This window comes from Poecilia mexicana, unplaced genomic scaffold, assembly GCF_051168715.1.
Source record: "Poecilia mexicana isolate PSO_F unplaced genomic scaffold, ASM5116871v1 scaffold_11, whole genome shotgun sequence".
In the NCBI taxonomy this organism is placed as follows: Eukaryota; Metazoa; Chordata; class Actinopteri; order Cyprinodontiformes; family Poeciliidae; genus Poecilia; species Poecilia mexicana.
Genome location: NW_028263380.1, coordinates 612,752 through 636,979, shown reverse-complemented (window position 1 = coordinate 636,979; position 24,228 = coordinate 612,752). Strand labels below are relative to the sequence as shown.

Here is a 24,228-nt window from a genome sequence, read left to right as displayed (position 1 = left end):
CTGTGTGCTGCCACGTCGATGTCTTCACAAAGATCCGGATGAGCTCCTCCCACGGTTATGCCGAGTGGACTGTTCCACAGGACCAGGTCTCCAACAACCTTGACTCTTTGAGGGGCCAGTTTGCCTTCTCTGTGGCTTATTAGTAGCTCAATGGTATCTGGTCTTTTGAGGTCTTCCAGGTTAACATCTGGGAAGAACTTTTGTAGCTGCCGTGGTTGAATGACTTTATGCACTTTAGCAATTTCACTAAGTCCATAACAAATGAGTTATAGAGCTTTCACCGTGCCTTTGGGGGTTTTAACTCTCACTTTTAACAGGTATCTTTTTGTTCTAACTTTGACTGGCATTTCCCCAACACCATGAACAACTAATGTTATATTCTCACCTTCTAGGTTCAATTTTTGAGCTGCTTGATGAGTAATGTAATAGGTATCAGAAGCCAAGTCAATCAAAGTGCCAATTTTCTGGCCTCCATTTGCAGCGATTTCCAACAGCATTAAAATAACAGGTTGCTCTTTTAGTCCATGTGACTCCATAAGCCCAGGGACTTCACCCTTTGTATTGTTTGTTGATGCAGTCATATTTGAAAATGCTTTTCTGCATTCTTCTGCTAGTTCTGGTGAAAGTTCAGCTATGAATTTATTTCTCCTGCTCTTCTGTTAGTCTATTTTTTCTTTTTGGTTTATCAATCCCAGACCTTGTAAGTTCACCTTTTGAGCAAAGGAGGATATGATGATCTGAAAAGCTCCCTTTCTTACAATCTTTGTTTCTACAAAGTTAAGTGTTGATACATTCAGCATCCTCTTCATGCTTTCTCAAACACCTTTTGCATGTTTTTAGTGTCTTTACAATGTTGAGCTTTTCAGGTACATTCATTGCTTTGAACTGTTTGCAGAAGAATATTTTATCTCCATGTCTTGCGTCTCCACACACAATACAGGCATGATTCTTTCTTGTGGATCGAGTAAAAGCATGTCGTTTCTCAAACTTCTTCTCAGCTTTTTCACTCACTCCAAGTTGCTCTAATTTCTCTAGAACTTCCTCTTGTGTTTTTAAAAATTTGAGAAGACTATCAAAATGATTAACTGGTGTAACTGCATTAGCAGGATTAACCATAAAAACTAGCCAGTCTCTCTTTATAACTCTAGAGAGTAAACTCTAGTTTACTCTCTAGAGATTTAATAACCAGAGGATTTTTCATTGCTCCAATGTTACCTAGCTCTGTTAAGTCAGCTAGAGCCTTTTCAATTGCTTGAATGAGATCTATGACTTTCCTTGGCTGGTTTGCTTTCAGGGGTGGAATCTTCTCAAGCTCTTCAATAATTTCTAAAGCAATGTTTGACTTATCGCCATACCCATTTTCCATCACTCGGAACATATCTGCAGCAGTATCATAAGCAGGCAGGTGTAATTCACTACATATCCTTTCATCTACACTATCCAACAACTGAAACATTTTCACTTCAACTGAGCCATTTGGTTCTCCCTGCTTCTGCAGACTTTCCCAGTCTTTTCTCCATCTGTGAAAGTTTCTTTTACAGCCATGAAACTTTGGTAGATATATGGGTCTGATCTTTACAATGGGTGCAGGTTGAGCTAGTAAGGGTAAAGATGTAAGGTCTGCTTGAGCTGCATCTGATTTACTCTTCTTCTCTGCAGTCGTTTTATGCTATGGCAAACTGATTTTCTTGTTTGAAGTTTCTTTTTCATCAATTTAATTTGTTTTACTCTGTCTTCTATATTGTCCCTTTCTTCTACTGGAATCCATATTTCCTAGGTCACAAAACTTTTAATAGATTCCTGGATCACATTCTCCACAAAGGACAGCTGCACCTCATATGCACTTTTGTTCACAGTTAAAACTTTTATGTCAGAAGCATCATTACATGCCTTTTCTGCCTCTTGGATTGCAGTATAGAGCTCATCTTGACCATATATTTTCCACAAATTAGACTGAACTATTTGTTTGACTTCTTCTAATTTTGATTCACAGTCATTAATAGTCTTTTCCAAATCAGCTTCTTGCTGTTTGTCAAGTTCACCAGCCTCATCTTCCATCTCTGCTAATAGTCCAGGTTTGTAATCATCATTTGAATCACTTACATGTCTGACATCAGAGGTAAGTTTTTTGAACTCCTCTCACAGTTCCATCTCTGTTATGTTGGAAGCGTTTCTGCTCAGGAAGTTTGCTTGCTTGGTGAAGGAAGATTTTGCCATGGTGCGATCCAGCTTCAATTGTTTCAGTGACTTTCCAAACATTTCTTCAGTCATTTTGGATTGTACAGCTGCGATAACCTGATGTCCTCCTTGAGTTGGTTCGTTGAAGCTCTCCTTTATCAGGACTTCACTGTCATCTGGTCTTCAGTTGATTTCCAACTGGTTTTCAACTGTCAAGTTTTTTGGCCTCTTCAAACCACCTCAGCTTCTGCCCAAACTTGAAAAGGCTTTCTTCCTCCAAAGAGACGCAGAAACAACTCATCTCAGCGACATCTTTTTATTTCTCTTTTCTTTTGTCTTTAAATTACTTCAGTTTACAATACAAGACCACCATGATTTTGTTTGAGTGGTCAGAGTAGACACAAAGAGGTCACCAAGCAGGTTGAAAACCTACAAACAAATGAACCAAAATAAATTACAAATCACAATGAGCTAATTAAGCAGTTTACCAGGTAATATTACCAATCTATTTTTAAGTTAACAGTGAATGAAAAAATAAACTACATTCTAAACACATAAAACCAATTTCATCACCAAGGCTAATTTGGTCTTCTGAATGCAGATGAAATGATTTAAACTGTGCATAATGTCCAATTCCTACCAGTGGAGTCTTTGTGGAAGCTTGAAGCCGAGGTTCTTTGTCTGTAGAGATCATTCTGAGCACAGGTGTGCCAAGTTACCTTATAGGCTTCTGAAGGCTTGAGTGAGAGAGAGATGGGTGTGCTTGATTCTCTCTGATGCATGTGTCAGTTGGGTGGAGATGGCAAATACACCCACAAATGCACCATTTGCTGTTTTAACTTGACAGCCAGAATTAATGTGAGTGGCCACACGAAGATCTTAAAAACTCTTCCCATAAAGCTCATGCAACCAAAACAGTTTCTGTGGTGCCTTTTAAAAATTCAGACACAAAATCAAAGCGCCACTAAAGCCACATAAATTAAATCTCCCATTTATCCCTCTGTATCCAGCAGATGCTCAGTGCAGCGGATTTAGCTCTTCATGCAGGGCCAGTCCTGCATGAAGAGGACTGGCCCTCTCCAGTAACCAACATCGGTCTAATATTTTGATGCTCTAGTGACAGTGTCCGCTCAAGGTCGTATGAGGCCTTGAGCAGAAAATGACTTCGAGGCCTCTCTTCCTGCTAAGAACATCAGCACCACTAACGGCATTTCACCCTGGATTTAGTAAATTCTGGGAGAAGGGGGTAGTTTTAGAGTTACGGCCCTGGGCCTTATGGGCTGGGCTGCAGGTGTCTTGTTGTCTGTCTTTGTGCTCCTTCCCTTTACAGGAGCTGCTGATTCATTAATTTGCAGCACAGAACATTTAAACCTGGCCGTCTCCACCTTCTGGGGCGCCTTTGGCGTCCACTCTGCTCTTGACGCTTGTGGTGCTCTGCGTTCAGCTTCAGGTTTCCACCTTTTGCACATTTGAGTTTGTCTTTGTTTTTGCATCCCAACACTTCCAGATGCACTCATACAACACATCCAAGCATTTGCATTGCACCACTGATACTGACATCCACAATCCATTGTTGTTTTTGTTAATATTCCTTTTTATGCACTTTAACCACTGCATAGTCTCCTGTTTTATTATGACTTTGAGCCAGTCGTAACAGCCATCCTAAAAAGCAATCAGTTATAATTGCAGGTTACTAATTTGTATTTGTGAACAAACAGAGCTCAAATTCAAAGACTAAACTCAGAGCATCAGATGGTCGCTGTGGTAACAAAACAATTTAACTATGTAAAAGTTCGAAGAACAATCTTCAAAGTAAACTTGCTAGTTCCTTAAAATTAAATGTTAAACAATTTCAAATCTTTGATTTATGTATGTTGACACCATTAAATCAAATTTAGCAGCATTGATATTTTCAATAAACAAATGGTTTCAACACAAATATGGTCTGTGTTAAAATGTTAGCAATTATGGGGGACATTATGGAGATGCTGACTTAATTTGGATTAAACAGAAGCGCACATAATTAATATTCATTTTAACTGTATTTTTTGATTTGTCATTTTTAAGACTCTATGGTTGTGGGTTTAAATAGTGTTTCACTGGTGATGTATTCCAGAAACATATAACTATCCAGTAATATTTTACATTGCCTGTCAACTTAACATCTTTTAATACAAAAACACAGTGGACCGCCTCGATGCTAAAACCACTGGGTTTAGCAAGTTTTCTGTGAGAAAGCCTGTGTAATGAAACGTTGCATTTGTTCCAAAGGCTGATCTTCCAGTAACCAACATCGGTCTAATATTTTGATGCTCTAGTGACAGTGTCCGCTATCACTAAATTAAAATACTTTCATTTAGTGGTTTTGTGTATATGACAAAAACATTTATGGTAATTGTGTTAATACAGTGTGGTCTGATAAGTTTAGCCAGCTGTAACTCAAATAAGTTATAGCTGGCTTTTGCCAGTTTGATGTATTCCCACTTAGGACGTACTGCACTAATCACACATTATTTATATCACACAGGAGACTTTTGAGAGGTTTATCAAGTCGTTTTAAGAGCAGAAATGCCTGCTTGAGGCTCCTGGTGTTCCAAGTCCAAAAAACTTAAAAACTGTTTCCCAAATGTGATTGTCAGGCTCATAGTTGAAAATGCTTTAAATGTGTGTCCACTTGAGTATGCTGGATTTAAAGGAAATATCAGTTATGTTCTGCAAAAACTTGCCAGTCACATATCAGTATCACACAGTTGTGTTGAAGCTACAACACACCTAAACATGTACAGGAGTGCTTGGTGAACCCCACCATTGTCCTATGAACAGACATGCTGTTAGGGTATTTTCTAATCTGTAAAAATGAACCACACAAAGATCATGAGTTTTATAATGAGATAAAAAGTAGAACTTAAAAATGAACAAGATGATAAAAATAAACAAAAGGATAACAAATAAAACCTTAAAATTTCTAACAGATGCTGTCTAGAGCACAAGACATGTTAGCTGTTTTGGTTCATATTTACCTAAGACAAGCATGTAAAATGAACATCCTTGATAGAGCAATGGTCCTATCAAGGATATTCATATTCAATTTTTTTTTTTTTAGATTCAATATTCAAAAAGCCTATTCTCTTCTAAGGATATAAATAATAAAAAACACTAACCTTTTGCACAACGTTCTCCTTCTGCATCTGGCTTTGTCTAAGCTTCTTGAGCAAGACGAGACGGGCTTCTTCCAGGCGCAGCTCTTCCCTCAGAGCTTTGATCATCTGCTGTCGCTCCTCTCCTGTTTTTCCCTGGAGAAAACACACACAAACACACATACACAGTAACTACTTTTATACAGTAACTTTTACAGTCATGGACTTTTAACTAAAACCATTAACTTTTGTAATGATACTTAGTTGAATTGCCTCACCAAGGTCCAACCATGTTTCAGATCAACATGCGAGTGGTGAAAGAAGAATGGTTATATGCCAGTTTATGGAAAAACAGATTCAGAACAAAAAGCAGCAATTTCACTGAATATTTTATACACTGAAAAGTTTTAAACCTACGGTGTCTAAAGTGTAATTCTGGGACCATTTGCGGTCTTCACAATGATTTTATGCTGCATATGGGCCCCATTTCAAGAGTGGCCCAATTGTGGCTCATCAGCCAAGGTAGTAGATGCAGATATATGGTTTTAAAGATTTTATTTATCAAGACTAAGATATTACAAAACAATCAGCACTCAAATTTATTGAGCTTGTATTAACCCTTCTAGACCGGAACATGTCGCCGGTGACGCATCCAAATTTGCAGTACCGTAATTCCGCCACACTTGGGACTTTCTAGCCAATATCGGGTTATTACGGTAATTTCACAGCTGTAGTCTTGGAGGCTTTGGATTCAAACTGAATGACTGTGGTGAACAACTGAACCTGTGGAGCCACTATGTTGTAAAATAGTAACAACTAAACAATAACCAACATATCTGCACCTAAAATGTATAGATGCCTTTTGCTTGTTTGGGGACCATCCTATTGTCACTGAGGTGCAGTGGTGGTTTCTGGAATGAGCAACACGGGCAACCGCCCAGGGCGGCATCTTGAGGGTGGCAACCGCTTTTCCCCTCTCCCATGAACTGGAGGACCTGAATGTGAACAGGTCCTCCAAACCTGTTCACATTCAGAGGGATTTTGCAAACCCCCCAAAATCCCTCTGAATTTTTTTTTTATAATTAAAAGGTCCAGCCAGTGCTAAATGTTCTTTTGAAATTGTTTATTGACCCCTGAGAAGGTGTATTTGCATTGTTAGACATTTTTTAAGCTATTAGTTAACAATGGTCTCAAAATGACAATATTATTGTTTATCACAATAATTTCTGGGACAATTAATAGCCTGGCAAAATATGTTATTGTGACAGTCCTTTGTATGTGTTCTACCACTAAAATGTGCATTGAGTTCATTCTTTTTTGTTCAGTAATCACATGACAGAATGCATTAATTAGAGATTGCTACTGAATCTAAAGTGTTTCAGTTAAATGTTGAAATTTCAATTGATACTCACTAATAAAATTGTATTCCCAGCTGTCACTATTCTAACATAATCTTATTTTTGGAGTTATACTTGTGAACAAAAGCTGTAAAAAGATTCATTTTGGGGGATTATATGACCAGTGGTTTGCAGATGAAGAAACTAAAAATATGTTTTATTATTTTGGAATATTTTTGAAAAATAACCAAATTTCAAGGAAATTAGTGAAGACCAACGGCTGTGGCCATCAATATGTATGTTACAACTGCAGAAAAGCACATAAACAAAATAATACATAAACACAAATAAATACATAATAAAAAACATCTCGTCAGGAAACTGGATTATGGAATTACAGAAGAAACCAGTCATTACATTTTAGACTTGAACTAAAACAATTTTTAAAATGATTTTTTTTTTTTTTTTTTTACCATGGCTCTTTTAAATTTGACTTTACCATCAATAATAAAGTGATTAAATAAATACTGATTGGCATACTAAAACTTCTAGAAGTAAACAAAAATATTCTATACTAGGGGTTGTTGATGTTTCTCTAAATAAACATTAGTGATGATGATATAATGAATAAGGCAATGTTTTGTGATGTACATCAAATGAACTTTGTGTTGACATCCCCACTAGGCATGTGCGATGTGGCATAAAATTCAAATCACATTATATATTGTGAGGGATGGCAGTAATGATATGCATCACAATATAATTTATATATAACTTAGAAACAAAAAATTCATATACTAATCGAGTGGAATGTATGCATAAACACTTGTTTAACACTGGTTTTTGTGGATGCTGTTCGCATGCAACATACGATTTTATGTAACAGCAACATAAAAGCGTTTTGTTTTATGTTGCTGCCTATCATTGCCAGGTCTTCCTTAAAAAAATAATTGTAAGGGAGATCTGGCAATAATAGGCAGGAGCATAATCTCAATGATGACTACCTGGTTAAATCAAAGTAAAAAATAAATGAAAAATATATTTCTAACTAGAAACACAATAGCTTTAATGTAATAATGTCTGCATCAAATCCTTCTTTGTCTTCTCAGTGTAGTTACTGGAACTTGTAGTCAGCTGTATTTCTGGTATTCAAGCACATGCTTCGTGTTAAGGTAGTAAAACAAATTGCTTGTATGTCCTCTCTTCCACACACTTTGCAGATTACAATTTTCTTCTCCTGATCTGAGCGTTTTACTCTGTGCATGGTCCGGTGGGGTCGTCACATTCGCGCTTCCTGCTTGCTGCGCTCCTCCTGAGCATTGCGCTAAGACCACAGGAAAATAAACCTGAACTAAGTCCAGATAAGTTACGTTTTTGCACCTGCCTTTTTAGCAAGCTCTTCCCTTGTGCTCTCAGCCACTCGGTTTTTCACTTGCTCTATTTTGATACCGGATGATTGCGTCATAAACAAGCATTATTGCAGTTATCTGGTAGACTCTCTATTGTACGCCGAATTTCTATTATAGCAATTTGGTCTACGTATACGTAGAAACTTATGCGGTATATGTTTCTACCATATACTATATATATTGCACATTTCTACTCTCTACTTTGACATTTAGCACTATTTTGACAACACAATGTTTCCCCTAAGCATGTGAAAGTGGTGGAAATCTCCTGGGCCCAATGTTACACAACGAGAGCACAAACTCTACATTGTACTTGGTACCCCACTATCAGGAATCATACTTTCCTGGTTGAATACTTACAATCAGGAAAGTATTCCTTTTCCTGATTGTCTTCATTCACAGAGAATCTACTGCAAACCAGGTGTGCTCATATCAGCTTGGCTTTTCATTTTTTATGCATGATTGTTGGCTCTAAAAGAATCAATACTTCCAAGTGGTACCTAAATTGAAAAACTGTCAAAAAAAATTGAGTCAAAAATAGTAAAATACAAATAGTAAATTCAAAGCCACCAACCATATGAAATATGAAACTCTAAATTTCAAAAACTGAATTTTTAAAACTAATTTAAATTCTGTCAGAGATAGTTTTTTCACCCGCTGTTAAAATGTATCTCCAAAGGTATGCTAAATACTTGTCATAACCACATTAAGACAGAGGCAATACTGAATCATGGTGTACAAAGAAGAAGTGGGAGCTGTTCTAAATTAACCTTAAAAATCTCCAAGTTAGCCTGGTGCATGCGCTCTTCAGGTCGAGGTGTTGTCCTGGGACTCGACGCCTCATTGTCTGAAAGTATGATGACATCTGGAGAAGGAGTTTGTCTGTCACGATCAACCTCACTAAAAAAAGAATAAAAACAAAAAGTTAGAACATCTAAAGACTGAGGTCAATCCAAGACAAATCAATTAGATGTATTTTTTTTCACTGCACGAAAAACAACTAAAGATGTTTTTCCACTGGCAAGTTGTGCACTAACCGGTTTACGTGCAGTTCAGTTCTACCTCAGGTAGTGAGCTTTTCCATTATATGCTCTGTTCCTCACTATTGTGGGTGGGGCGTGTGCATGCAGCAGCTGTGGTCAACTCTCCACTGATGTTTGCACCAACACTCAGCAATGGAGAACTTCAAGGTTATGGTTGTGATTCTGATTAACTCAAAAAACTCATATTTAATTTTGTCTTCTATCAATTTACTACTGGTCCAAACCAAATGATAAAGACTGAGATCTGCTGATTATTTCACTATACATATGAATATTCTGGAATTTTTTTAAAATGTGCAGTCCTTAGGATTTAAGTAATGTAAAAAGATGTAAACCAATAGACATGCTTGAACTTTATTCATTTATTTTTTTAAAAAAAGAAAAATTAAATTCACATCACACCAAGTTAATACTATGCAGTTCCAGAGTTTGAAACAGTCGGTGCAAAAACTGTAGTCCAGTCAGAAAACTGACCACAGCTGCACCGTTTCTCTCTTCTTTATTGCTGCCAGTTCTTCAAAGCGACATGCTGCTGGCAGCGCTGCTATATCACGGTCATTCCACTGTAAAACTTGAACGCATGTGTTCCTAGCACTGCTCCTGATTAAACTCAAAATAGCTTCTTTGTACTGAGCAGCTCTTGGTCCACAGGTAAACCATAGTATTGCTTTTGCTGTCGGGTAATAATGAGCCAGTCAATCAATGCCGTCAGCTGTCAATCAAATCACTTTGGTGGCATACCTGGCTCGGTATAGCTAGTACTACCCCTGGATAGGTATGAAAATCTGAGAACAGCCGGGCAGAGTCATGCTGAATTTGCTAATGGAAAATGAATCTGGTCGGGGCGGACCGGACCGAACTGGTTACAGGTGGCTAGTGGAAAAGCGTGTTAAAGGAACTGGTTTGAGACAAGCACTATGATTGTTACTAGAAAAGCTGAATATTCGGACAATTAAGAAGATAAAACATGGTAAGATAAAATTTAGATTTTTCTTCTCTGCAACTTTGACATCAATGGAAAAAAAGTACTTGATGCATTTTTGCTAGAGGTGTGCCGATCGATCGGTCACCGATCATAATCGGGCCGATTTTCGTGAAAAAGTGCATGATCGGTGATCGGCGATCATTGGCTCTTGTTGCCGATACCGATCACCTGCTTCTCATTTCCAACCTGCCTGTGCAGCTGGTCTCCTCTTTCCTTCACACTGCGCAAACGCGCAGCAACAAATCCTAAGCGATGTGGAACTATAACGCACTGAGTGAATGGGGAAGTTTGCGTGTTGCGGCGGAAAATTAAAGCAGGTCAAAATGCATCAACACAACGAAGTTAATGCGACATAAAAACAAAGCCATACTTGACGGAGTTTGGCTACATCGAGGCTCACTGCAGTAAAAAAGACATACGGAGGATCAGATAGCAGGTAAAGCAGCGCACAGCTACAAACACTCACCCGGATTAGCATGACGGTCAGAAAGCTAAACAAATAACCTGGAAAATTATTTAAGTCTTCGAGCTGCGATGTAAGACGCTGGTTCTACTCTCGCTGTTGAACCGGGTTAGGGTTAGGGGTTTGACAGACGGAGCTTCGCTTCTGCTCCACCTGGTAGTGACTCTCACACCGAACCTCTGCTTAAAGCTGCAGCATATAACTTAAAAAAATAAATTTTACATACGTTTTAAAACTTTCGCTGTCCTAACATGAGAACAGATCATCTCTAAAAAAAGAATAATCGATCTCCTCCCTGATCGGCATAATTACTCCGCTCAGTCAGAAACAGCCAATCAGAACTAGCACTAATCAGCTAGCTGCCATGCTATCAGGAAGTTTTCATTCAGTAACTCAGGATTGTTTATTGTAATGGAACCTGTTTTTGCCTTTGAATGTTAAGTTTTATACTTGAAATTTTTTGGCAATGTTGAGAGGTTTTATTTTGGCTCTTTGCGTTATTTAGCCTCTTCAGAGCCTTCATATGTTATCAGTCTGTTAAAGGTAGTATTATCAATAGCAGTACAATTTGCACAATGCCTGTTTTGTTTAGTTTTCTTCTTGAAAAAAGTTATTAAAAACAAGTTTTTGTCTAAATTAAGGTGAATTCATGGTTCCTTTTTCCACATAATGTAACCGGTAGTGTTTATGATAAAAAAAAAAAAAATAATAATAATTATGTGATCGGTATCGGTGATCGGTATATCGGCCCTCATGGGTGATCGGTATCGGTATCGGCAGGAAAAAACCTGATCGGCACATCCCTAATTTTTGCTAAACCAAAACAGGTAAATCATAGAGATTAAAGATATTAAAACGGTATTGAATAGCTGTGATTTAATTTCTTATAAAGATCATGCCGCATTTATCTCAATACATAATTAAAACGCATATGGGCTTTCATACAGTATTTGCTCACCCATCCAAATTATCGGAATCAGGTGTTCCAATCATTTTCCATGGCCACAGGTGAAGAAAATTAAGCACCTGGGTATGAAGATTGTTTTTTACAAACATTATTGAAAGAATGTGTTGCTCTAAGGAGCTTGGTAAAACTGTGATAGGATGCCACCTGTGCAACAAATCCACTCGTGAAATTTTCTCACTCCTAAATATTCCACAGTCAACTGTCGGCTGTACTATAAAAAGATGGAAGTCTTTGGGAAAGTCAGCTACTCAGCCATGAAGTGCTAGGCCACATAAACAGACAGAGTGGGGTCAGTGGATGCTGAAGCGCATAGTGCAAACAGGTCACAACTTTATGTAGAGTCAATCACTACAGACCTCCAAACTTCATGTGGCCTTCAGATTAGCTCAAGAACAGTGATTAGAGAGTTTCATGCATGGGCGTAGGTTTGGGTAGGGACGGTAGGGACATGTCCCGACCAATATTCACGGGATATGAAAAAGTCCCGACCAATTTTTGCCATATTGGCTCAAAGAACGTGGATCTACGATCTTTGATTAGCAGCAACAGAAGGTGCGCGGAACGGAAGCTTCTTAGTTTGACATTTATTATGAGCCTCCGAGACCGTGTCGGAACGGTGCTGTCGGGGGGCTGGGGGGAGGGGGAGTCAGTTGAATCGTCGGACGTTCTTTGATTAGCTGCAAAAGGCGGCGGCTAGCTGGGCACACGCGTCTCCTTCTGAGTCTCCGTCAAGGTCCCCACCAAAACTTAGACCGAACCTACGCCCTTGGTTTCATGGAATGGGTTTCCATGGTGACCAGCTGATTCCAAGCCATCCATCACCAAGTATAATGCAAAGCATCAGATGAGGTGGTGTAAAGTACACCCTCACTGGACTCTAGAGCAGTGGAAACGCTTTCGATGGAGTGACGAATCACGCTTCTCCATCTGGCAACCTGATAGATGAGTCTGGGTTTGGCGGTTGCCAGGAGAACGATACTTGTCTGACTGCATTGTGCCAAGTGTGAAGTAGGCCTGTCACGATAACAAATTTTGCTGAGCGATTGTCTAAAAAATTATTGCGATAAATGATAATATTGTTTCAAGACCTTTTGACACTGATTTAATGGAAATGACATAATGATGCATCCTATTTCCTGCCATATATAGATACATTTTATTTTCAAAAGAACACATAACACTGGAACTGATAAACTAAATAAACAAAACAACCAAAAACAAAAATAAAATGGATTCTCAGTCTCCATTAACAAAAAATGTACTTGAATAAAAACTAAACAACATAAAGCCAAAGTGGAAATAAATACTGCATTCAACCAAAAGAGTGCAGATTATGAAGTCTGTATACTATATTGCCCTTCAGTCATCAGTAGATTTAAATAGAGAAGATGGGCACATCCGACTACCTTATGCAATAGTTCACACTACACGATTTTTTTGCCCCTATTTTCCCCTTACGACAATCTTAGATCGGTAACCGATCTAAGATTGTCGCTGGTGATTTCGTAACCGATCATCCTTCAGTGTGAGGTGTGTTACGGTAGACTGTCGTGGCCGCTCCGATCTAAATCAGGGGTTTTCCCCGACTGGGAGCTTAACGTTGAATGCGACAGGTAGCCAATCAGAAAGCGAGGATTCTCCTCCGTGGTTTCTGAGGGGAAATTACGGAGGGGAATCCCAAACAGCTGACACGGCGCAACCCGAAGTCCAGCGGACATCGGAGATGATATGTGGAAACAACCTTAATGTTTATTTAACATTTCGTGCAAAGATTATAGAAATGACAAGGGGAGGAGTTGGAGCCAAATTGCTACCGCAGTTGATAAACCCGGTAACTTTTCAGCTGTTCTTCTTTAACGTGACATAAATAGGTTATAATGATTTTCATTCAGTCAGGACTTTACGCTGACTCTAGCCACATGCATCACATGTAGATTCTAGTAAAGCATTGATTAATGCCCGATTTTAAAATTAGTTAACTGGACTTGTAACCATTATTTTGGGCTACAAGTCCAAAATAATGGCTGTGTGGCTGGACACCACACGGAACGACGAACCCGATCAAACCATTATGCCTAGGATTTCTGTCGGCTAATGTGTCTCAGGTTTAGAAAATGGGCCGACAACTCGTGTCATGTGCGCTGGACATTACACTTAGGAAATGAGGAAGGGAGGGTCAGTGGAGAGCACCGGAGTTGAGCCTTTTTCATTCAGTGCCATCAAGAGAAATAAAAAAAGGCAGGAAGAGACGATAAAGCCGATAATTAAAATGAGGTCGAAAGGTTTAATTTATCGTGCGATTAATTGATTTATCGTTTATAGCAGGCCTAGTGTGAAGTCTGGTGGAGGGGGGGAACATGGTGTGGGGTTGTTCTTCAGGAGCTGGACTTGGCCCCTTAGTTCCAGTGAAAGGAACTCTGAATACTTCAACATACCAAGACATTTTGGATAATTCCATGTTCTCAACTTTGTGGGAATAGTTTGGAGCTGACCCCTTCCTCTTCCAACATGACTGAGCACCAGAGCACAAAGCAAGGTCCATAAAGACATGGATGGCAGAATCTGGTGTAGATGAACTTGACTGGCCTGCACAGAGTCCTGACCTCATTCTGATAGAACACCTTTGGGATGAATTGGAGTGGAGACTGAAAGCCTTCTTGTCCAATATCACTATGTGACCTCACAAATGCACTCCTGGAAGAATGGTCAAAAATCCCCATAAACACTCCTAGACCTTGTGGATCACCTTCCCAGAAGAGTTGAAGCTGTTCTAGCTGCAAAGGGTGGACCAACATCATATTGATTAGGGATTAAGCCCATATGTGAGTCAAGGCAGATGAGCAAATACTTTTGGCAATATAGTGTATTATAAAAGCTGAAAAGTAAATTATAAAACAATATTTGTGTTTGTCAAAAAGGCCAAGAGAAAGATATCTTGGGAAATAAGTTCATTCGGTTCTTGAAATTAATTTCATAAAATCAAAGAACCACGTTCAGAGTAGGACAGTAGGCAGTGATATGAAGGGAGCCATATTGTTTGGGTTACACAGCATCCAAGCAGCTGCTGGATTTTTAGGAAATCCAATTAGGAAACAACAGGATCACAGTCGAGGTTTATTTGTGCATGCGGGTTCTGAACGCTGTTCCATTCTCTTGTAAAAGGACAGCTCCTATCTTTTAAGATAGTTGCTTGATCTCATCTAGATGTAAACTGACATTGTCAAAGTCAAGTCTACCACAGATTGGATGCACCAACATATTGTTCTCAATGTTTTTTTTGTGTGTGGCAATTTTAAACTTTCAGTGTATTAGTAAACTATCACACAAATCAAAGCAATCATCTTAATTTTGTAGTCTTTAACTTTACAGGAAACATGAATACTTTTGAGTTACGAATGTAACAATTATGATAATTATATATTATCATATTATATTATTATAATTATATTCATTTGTACAATTCTTCACTAAATACCATAATAAGACTGTGAAATGGTTAACTCCTCGATGGAAATTGAAAGGTTGTTATGAAAGGAGAAGGCTGTCTCCGTGTGGCTAGCTCTGTGACAGTTTCCTAAAAGCAAAGCAGAAGATGCAGGGAGGAAAGGGGAACCCACACTGGGTGGAGCATGACAAACACAGAAGCAGGAGAGGTGTCCCACAGCTGCTCTGTGCTATTGTATGAAAGTTGCGAGCAAATACCAATCGTCTGAAGCCACGTGACTGCATCGATTATTTGGCTTCAGACGAAGTATGTTGGAGCCAACAAAAATTTTTGTTGTGCATTCTCGTTTGCCTTTCTCTCCGCTGTATACTGTGCTGTATGTATTGCAGACTTATTAAACACGACACAGAAGTTTGAACCCGATCCTCCCCCAACTATCAAATCAATATTTGGGGTTGGGTTCAGGCCATAAATATAAACTATAAACCATATCCACTACTTTACTCACCACTACCTCAGGAATGCAGGTAGTGGTGTATAGCTGAGGTAATGTATAATATTTTGTGGATTACACCCAGAAAATCTTATACTATGAAGAAGTGTGAGAAAAAAAACTAAACATACTAGTTAAATAAAAGGTGTGACCCTATTTAGAATACCAGATTACTTTATTCACCATAATATTTTAGGAAATAAACATCTGACTCACCATCTTCTTCCAGCACTCATGTCCACTGGCTCATCCATAATGTTTTCCTTTCCATTCTTACTTTGACCGACATGAACACTGTGGCTGCCAAGCCTTAAACTTCCATTCAACTTCTCTTCGTATGCCGCACCCATTAGACTCTGGTGGTGGATGGAGCTGACACTGGGGCCTTTTCCATCTCCAAGCGTCCCTGGGACCTCTAGGACAGCCAGATCAGCTAAGTCCTTGCGTTTGAGAAGGGCAAGCATCTTCAGGCGCTCCATGGCCTCGTGACCCTCCATTTTTAGGCGCTTTGACAGAGCCTCCTCCCTCTCACTGGATGACTCCAGACCTCGCTTTAACAGGTTGAGCCTCAGTGTATCATCAGACATCCGCTCCATCCTGAGGTTAAAAAAAAAAAAGAGAGAAAAATAAAAGCATTAAAGTCAGATTAGACAAAATAACCATGCCTCCAGTCACAGATTTAAGACAAAAGGGTCCAAAACTAATATTTGTTGGTCTGACAGTCCTCATACTTCAGTTTTTAAAAGGAGATGGACAATATGACCAAAATATATAATTGCACAGTGTCTGTCCCCTCCACACACACAGTGAGCTTTGGCATCTCACCACTAAAATGAAACATCACGTTTTGATATTAAGGGTAGTTAGTGTTCAACTAACTGACCAAACAAAATATCAACATTCACAGATGCATGAATCATTATAGTCTGCCAAATAATCTAAGCAGTCTTTTGCAATTGTGATATTGCATTCAGGTCTAGTTGTGCAGGTCTGTTTCGACAAAAACTTTGTTGTTCGTCCTCGAAAGTGACATCCTCTTAAGGTTTGTTCAAGTGAAGAGACAAAGCAAATGGATACATGATATAAACAAAATATTTGAAACAGCAGCTGCTCAAAACTACAAAATTAGTCCTCTCACAGACCAGCTGTGGGACACCTCTCCAAAATCACTCAGACATTGAGTTTTAAATGTCCAGTCACTGAATATCAAAGTCAAACAATGAACCACTTTGATAAGCAGTATTTTTTTCTCCCACACAATATGGTAGTAATGTGTTCCTTAAAACACAACCACAAGGTGGTGATAATGCACCAAATGGTCAGACAGAATATGTATTTTCTCCCTGTGATTCATTTATATATTTACTTTTAAATCATGTCACACCCTGGATTCCATGGCTTCTTTTCACCAGGTTGTCAATTGTCCCACCAGGAGAAACAAGATAATTGATTTACTGTATATTAATGTAAAGGCTGCATACAGGGCTGTTGCCTTTCCCCCACTGCGCAAGTCAGCCCCAGTACATCCACATGGTCTAAAGGCAGGGTGTCTCCACTCACTCTATCAGAAGATGGACTTCTGAAGCAGAGGAGGCCCTAGATTGTTATATGTGACAATCTGTGATTGTCACATATAACTCAATACCCTCACATATTAATGTGAGGGTATTGAGGGGATGACTTAGTGTCTAACAAATTATTTAAATTTCGGTGTAATCAAAATTCACAGACATTTTAATATTATTCTCTTCCACCCCAGTTCAATGCTACCCAAACAACAAACTATTGGCAACACAGGGAGTCCTGACTGTACTCAACCAGAAGAAGAAGGCCTTTAGGACTAAAGACAAGGTGGAGACAAAGGCACCACAGAGGGAAGTGAAATGTTGCCTGAGGGAGGAACAAGATTGCTACATGAGGGAGGTGGAGCAAAAGTTTTGAGAAAACTGCTAGAGGGATGTCTGGGATGGTTTCAGAACAAAACCTCAACCAGTACAGAGAGGGTAGATAAAGAGAGACATAGAGTGCCTTGCAAAAGTATTCGGCCCCCTTGAACTTTTCAACCTTTTGCCACTTTTCAAGCTTCAAACATGAAGATCTAAACTTTTTATTATTTTGTGAAGAATCAACAAGTGGGACACAATTGTGACGTGGAACAAAATTAATTGGATATTTTAAACTACTACTTACTTGACACTGTAAGTAGTGCGGATGTGCCATCGTATTTGCAGCCTGTTGCGGTTACTCCTCTCCTCTTTTTACTTTTTAACATTTTTTTGATTAAAATTCTCATTTTTTTGATTGATTATTTGACAACATTAATTATCTTTACACTTTACTAGAAGCTTATCTTCAACAATGCTGACGGAGAGTAATAATCTTTTTCTTCGGTGCCGAGATACTTTTTTATTTTTTACTCTGCTGAGCATAACAACTTGGCTGCATTGTTTTCACCAGGGATCAACTGATTGCGCTGAAACCAGCCAGCCTTCACCCAGTATGTAAGTTGTACCACCAGAGAGGAGAGGACTCTGGACTTGCTGGACCATTTCAGCCTGATGTTCACCCCTTGTCTATTTTGTTACCCTATGGGACAGAGATTAAGCAATAATTTTATGCCTTGGGTAGTTCATTGTTCACATCATTCACAACTATCTATGTTGCATTTAGGGAACCTAATATTTCAGTCATCTGAAATAGCTAAGCCATCCATGCTGTGCACACTGTGGGATCTCCACCTTAATGACTGCAGTGTGTGCTTCTGTCATGGGAAAAGAAGTTTGCCCCAGATGTTAAACAAAATCAAATGAGGTCTTGGGACATTTCATAAATATTTGATTTTTGATGTGACGATTAAATTGAAAATATCTAAAACATCTATATTGTGTTCTTTGAATGTCATGTGAAAATGATTAAGTTGTTTAATTTTTACATTTCTGATTATCATTTAAAATAAGTGAACAAAAGTTAAACGGACCTACACTACCACTGTAGTTGTATTCACCAAAACATTTCAGTCTGATAGGGTCTTTTTTAAACAGTGATGGAAAAATCTGATGGCCATCTGTCATTTTAACAAATTTCACAGACTTGGCGCTGCCATGCAGACATTTTTAACTTTAAGCACAAAGAATAAGTTACATTGTGGAGGTAACTTAAATGGATTAATAAAAGAAAAATTTCCTCCGAATATCATCTATGATCTGGACACAAAACAATGCATATTGCTATCTGGGAGTTGACAGTGTCATGTTGAAGAGTGATGAACTTTGAAGAGTGTGTGATGCAGCTGTCCCACTGCAGCTGGATTTTTCTGCTGAGAAGAGTTGTTTTGGACTCAGGTGACAGAGACTCTTGCCAACTTCTGATCACTTCAACTGGAGAAATATTTCTTGATTTCAAAACTTTGTCGCTGCAGAGAAAAAGTTACATCTATCTATTCATCTGCTTGATGTGTGATCACACAATGTAGATAATCTGTTCAGCTTGTTGAGTATTAAACCGAATGACAGTTAAATGCAATTAAGTATGTAATTGTCAATTTAAAAAACTGATGGGTAAAAATGGGTTATGACTGGATTTTTTTGACCCCGTCAGTCAAAATGACAGACAACGAAGAAGTGTAGCATGACCTCTACACTGACCACTTATAAACAATTTGGTTTTGACATTTGGGGGCGGGTGTTTCCCCATTATTCCCAGTGCTCCTTTTTCCAAATAAACATGCACAAAACATGCAGAGGAGACCTGGCCTCCAACTGCTAGAAGGAAAACGCACACCACCTTTACGTTGAATGAGCCAAAAAGTATTTTTTCTGTCTCCCTTTATTGCCCTCTCTTTCCCTCTCATGAAAAATAAACCAGTCAAACTTCACGTAACATTTGGAGGAATGTGTGGTGAAAGCATCTACAAACATTACAACCTTCTGAACTAAAGTGACTGACAGCTTCCCAACAAGATTTTTTTTTTTCAAAACTTTTTCTGCTTCTGCTGTACTCTACCGCAAAGAAACCCTTCTCTACCCTACCCCAATTTTTCAAACTTTCATCTTTTCTCCTCCTTTTCAATGCAAGAACAAACATATGACTATTCTCAGGGGCCACTTAAATGTAGTAAAAGCTACACACTGTCATTTGCTCATATTATACTGTCCAATCAGGTGAAGAGATGCCCATGTCGGTAGTAGGATGGTTAAGATAAGAAAAGGGACACTTGATTGTTTATCACCCATAGCCATCTTTCCAAATGTCTGTTCTTCCACTGAGTGCGAATATGTGTGTGTGAGACAGAGAGATGCTGTTTATCGTACCTTACCTGCACACTAATGAGAAACTGCTCTTAGGAGTGTTGGACTGAGAAGTAGTTTGGATGATGAGCATAGCAGACTCACAGTTTCACAAGGTGTTTGCTAATTGCTGCTGCTAGACTGGAAGCGCTGTGTGGGGAAGGCGTGGACAGCTATGTGGGGCAATAGCTGTGCTATGGACTGGAGCTCCAAGGAGGAGCTTTGTGAAAATTGGTGACACTTTGTATGAGCAAGCACAGGCACCCTGAAAGGCTTTTCGTCTCCATATTCCTCAAACAAAGTTGACATCAATGGGAGACAGGTTGCTCCTTGTGGAATGAGCTTCCAAACCACCTGATGGCACTGTGGACCATGGAGTCTTCATATTGTATCCAAAGTTCACAGTCTGAACATCCTATTAAACGAAAGAAGATTTTGACTCAACTAAAAAATTTACAGTGCTCAATAGCTTTTATTACAGGAGACACACCTAATGGGCTCTTTGCACCTCAGCTTCCGCGTTCGGGGTAAAGCGGCTCGATTGTTTCCGATCCAATACAAATATCATTTACATTAGGTGCTTGCAGGGCTTGGCCAAGGTTTGTACATTGATCCGAAGCCCCAACCAGTCAGCTGGAGAAAGGTTTTAAGATGTTCGCCTCGTTATACATTCACTGACACGAAGGTGAGTTTTACTTAAACTTTGTGGCTAACATTAACGTTAGCTTATGCTAGTAGGCAATATTCTCGGACATTGTTCTTGTAAAATGTGCTATTTAAGTATCTAAACATTCTAACGGACAATGTATTTATCTTATTTTCAAGTATATTATGTGTGTTTATTGTCGTTAGTGTCACAGACTAACGGGGAGGTTCCGGTTCGGGCTTTTTACTTCCGAGCTCAACAAGCCTCATAGCTTAACAGTAGCGCAGCTCTGGTGTCAGAGATCTGGTTCAGCTGTTCAGGTTCAAAGTTGCTGCTTTTAGAAAAATATGACCGTGTTGCTTCATGTCTCCGTGTTATTTCGTTTTATTACCTTTGCATGTGTCTTGTTCAGAGCTCAGATAGGACGGTGTTTACAGCAGTATGTACAGGCGGATCAGTTGCTCGGCTGTCTGGCTCTGGTCTGCTCACTCGTTCCCATAAACTCTTTCAGGCTGAATACAGAAGTGATTCCATGGAAATAACTCAGGGAGGCTCCTTTATTTACCATCCGTATCCCTGGTAGTTTTAGGCTGATCCGGAGTGAAGTGAAGGCTGCAAACTTTGCTGTGCGGCGTTAGCTGGTAGCGACAGATATTTACAAGCCATCTTCTTAATTCAGAATCGCTTGGAAATTAACGAAAACTTAAAAGCCCATTATATTAGGAAGACAACAATGTTAATAGTATTGTTTTTTTGCATCTGAAATACGACTTAGTCTTTTCTACCAGTCATGGTAACTGAAAGCGGAAAAAAGTGAGCCGCATTAGCCCCTGGAGATGTGACGTCAACGCCTTAGGTGCAAAGAGCCCATGGAGAATGAACACAGAAAACTGTAAAGGGAGTGTGTAAGTCAGGCATTTTATGCTTCATTTGGAGAAGAAGGGTAGCAATTTTGATCAAAAAAAGAGGTTAAGGATAAGGAAGGAAGGTATGTAATGATTGTAGGACACATAGGAGATATGACAATTTCAGTATGTATATTTCCCAAATGAGGAGGACACTTTCTTGAATCAAATAGTCATAATAATAACTAATGATACAAAAGGCATGATACTGATGGGGGAGACTTCAATACGGTTCAAAAATAATATATTAGACAGGTACCCTTCTGACTATGGACTACAGACACCAAAATCTAGAATGCTAAATAATATTATTAAAGAGCATGGTCTTATTGATGCTTGGAGAAATATCAACCTCAAGAATATAAATCCACATAAAAGTTATTCTCAAATAGATTTGTATACAGCTCAGCAAGATATGCACAAGGAACCAAACTGTAACAGAAAATATTTTGTTAACTTTAAACATAGGTAATGAACCTTGTTTCAGATAATGGAGAATGAATGTATCAATCATATCTAATGAAAATATTGTCAAAGAAATCAAAGAGTCACTTAAGGAATAATTTGAAATGATAATGGTGAAGTTTCACCAGCAACATATAAACCGGATTCCAAAAAAGTTGGGACCCTAAACAAATTGTGAATAAAAACTGAATGCAATGATGTGGAGGTGCCAACATCTAATATTTTATCCACAATAGAACACAAATCACAGATCAAAAGTTTAAACTGAGAGAATGTATCATTTTAAGGGAAAAATATGTTGTTTCAAAATTTCATGACGTCAACAAATCCCCAAAAAGTTGGGACAAGGCCATTTTTACCACTGTGTGGCATCTCCCCTTCTTACAACACTCAGACGTCTGGGGACAGAGGAGACCAGTTTCTCAAGTTTAGAAATAGGAATGCTCTCCCATTCATGTCTGATACAGGCCTCTAACTGTTCAATCGTCTTGGGCCTTTTTTGTCGCACCTTCCTCTTTATGATGCGCCAAATGTTCTCTATAGGTGAAAGATCTGGACTGGAGGCTGGACATTTCAGTACCCGGATCCTTCTCCTACGTAGCCATGATGTTGTGATTGCTGCAGAATGTGGTCTGGCATTATGTTGTTGAAAAATGCAGGGTCTTCCCTGAAAGAGATGACGTCTAGATGGGAGCATATGTTGTTCTAGAACCTGAACATAGCTCTCTGTATTAATGGTGCCTTTCCAGACATGCAAGCTGCCCAGGCCACAAGCACTCATGCAACCCCATACCTTCAGTGATGCAGCTTCTGAACAGAGCGTTGATAACAACTTGGGTTATCCTTGTCCTCTCTGGTCCAGATGACATGGCGTCCCAGTGTTCCATAAAGAACTTCAAATCGTGACTCATCTGACCACAGAACAGTCTTCCGTTTTGCCTCACTCCATTTTAAATTACCCCTGGCCCAGTACAAACGGCTGAGTTTGTGGAGCTTGCTTAGAAATGACTTCCTCTTTGCTCTGTAGAGTTTCAGCTGGCAGTGGCGGATGGGACGGTGGATTGTGTTCACTGACGATGCTTTCTGGAAGTATTCCATGCTGTTATTTCCTTGACAGTGGCATTCCTGTTTGAGGTGCAGTGACTTTTAAGGGCCCGGAGATCACGAGTATCCAGTAGAGTTTTATGGCCTTGACCCTTACGCACAGCGATTGTGCCAAATTTTCTGAATCTTTTGATGATGTTATGCATAGTTGATGATGATAACTTAAAAGTCTTTGCTATTTTACGCGGGATAACACCATTCTGGTATTGCTGCACTATCACCATTGCTGCGCAACAATGGAGGAATTGGTGATCCTCTTACCATCTTGGCTTCAGAGAGACACTGACACTCTAAGACAGTTCAACCACTGTTCCGCGGCACACTAGTATGCCGTGAGTGATCATCAGGTGTGCCGTGGAAATTATTCAATTTCACCTATGGTACCGTATTTTCCGGACTATAAGCTGCTACTTTTTTCCTAAACTTTGAACCATGCGGATTGTAGCCCGGTGCGGCTTTTCTGTGTATTTTTCTTCAACCACCAGGGGGCTCTCTAGCAGGAAGTGAATCATTAGAAGTCAAAATTGTAAATCAAAGAAGAACAACCACATGCTAGCAGCAGGTACGATGGAGAAATGTTTTCAAACTCATATGATGCAGCTTTTAAGTTGAGGGCTGTCGATCTGCCACTACAGGAGGGAAATAAAGCCACTGCACTTAAGCTCGGTGTGAACGAAACCATGGTTAGTAGTGGATAGCGGAGTAATCATGTAATTTTCTTACCACTAGATGGCAGTAGGTACTGAGCATTTTACATTAAAACAAGAGAATTAGTGATGCATGAATGTTACAGGTAGCGATGAGAGCATCGTATCTAGCAAGACTGTGACGACAGTGATGGAAAAGACAGTGAAGCTCAGCAGTAGTTGGAAAGAACATGGGTCCATTTCCCACAACATGTCTGTGTGAAGTGAGCTTCTCAAGCCTGGTTACTATAAAAACTAAAAACAGAGAGACTGAGAGCCGTTGAGGAAGAGCTTTGTCTTTCTTCAATTTCTGCCAGGAAATCAGCTGTTTTCATCCAAACATGCAAAGGTTTCACACTAGATGGGTAAAATATACAGATATTGACATTTTCTACATGCAAATCTTCATATTGTAACAGTGAAATCTTTCCCAAATATTATTGCTTCTTTCAGAATAAGAATTATTTTCTGTATTCTGGCTATAAGAATGCTTGTGGATTAGTTTGTAAAACACTTTGAAGTTTTCTACAACTTTTTTAAATTTAAGACCACATTGTTGTGGCTGTTCAGGTGTTCAGGTGTATTTTTGAAGTGGACATGTTACGTGCAACTTGAAATAAGAAATGTAAAATGTGATAAAAATAAATTTTTGTGTTTATTTGATTCCTATTCAAGACAC

General features: G+C 39.1%; 1 protein-coding gene across 4 annotated transcripts in view; it reads right to left on the bottom strand.

Moving 5' to 3' along the window:
• Positions 1-24,228, bottom strand: part of gatad2b (GATA zinc finger domain containing 2B) — a 96,888-nt gene that overhangs the window by 48,836 nt on the left and 23,824 nt on the right. For all 4 annotated transcript variants that reach the window (XM_088010020.1, XM_088010021.1, XM_088010022.1 and 1 more), the window contains 3 exons: positions 15,674-16,054; positions 8,832-8,961; positions 5,340-5,471 (listed from right to left, as the gene is read on the bottom strand). In XM_088010020.1, coding sequence (XP_087866146.1) covers positions 5,340-5,471; positions 8,832-8,961; positions 15,674-16,053 — 642 coding nt within the window. In that variant the 5' untranslated portion in view covers position 16,054. The remainder of the gene's footprint in view (positions 1-5,339; positions 5,472-8,831; positions 8,962-15,673; positions 16,055-24,228) is intronic.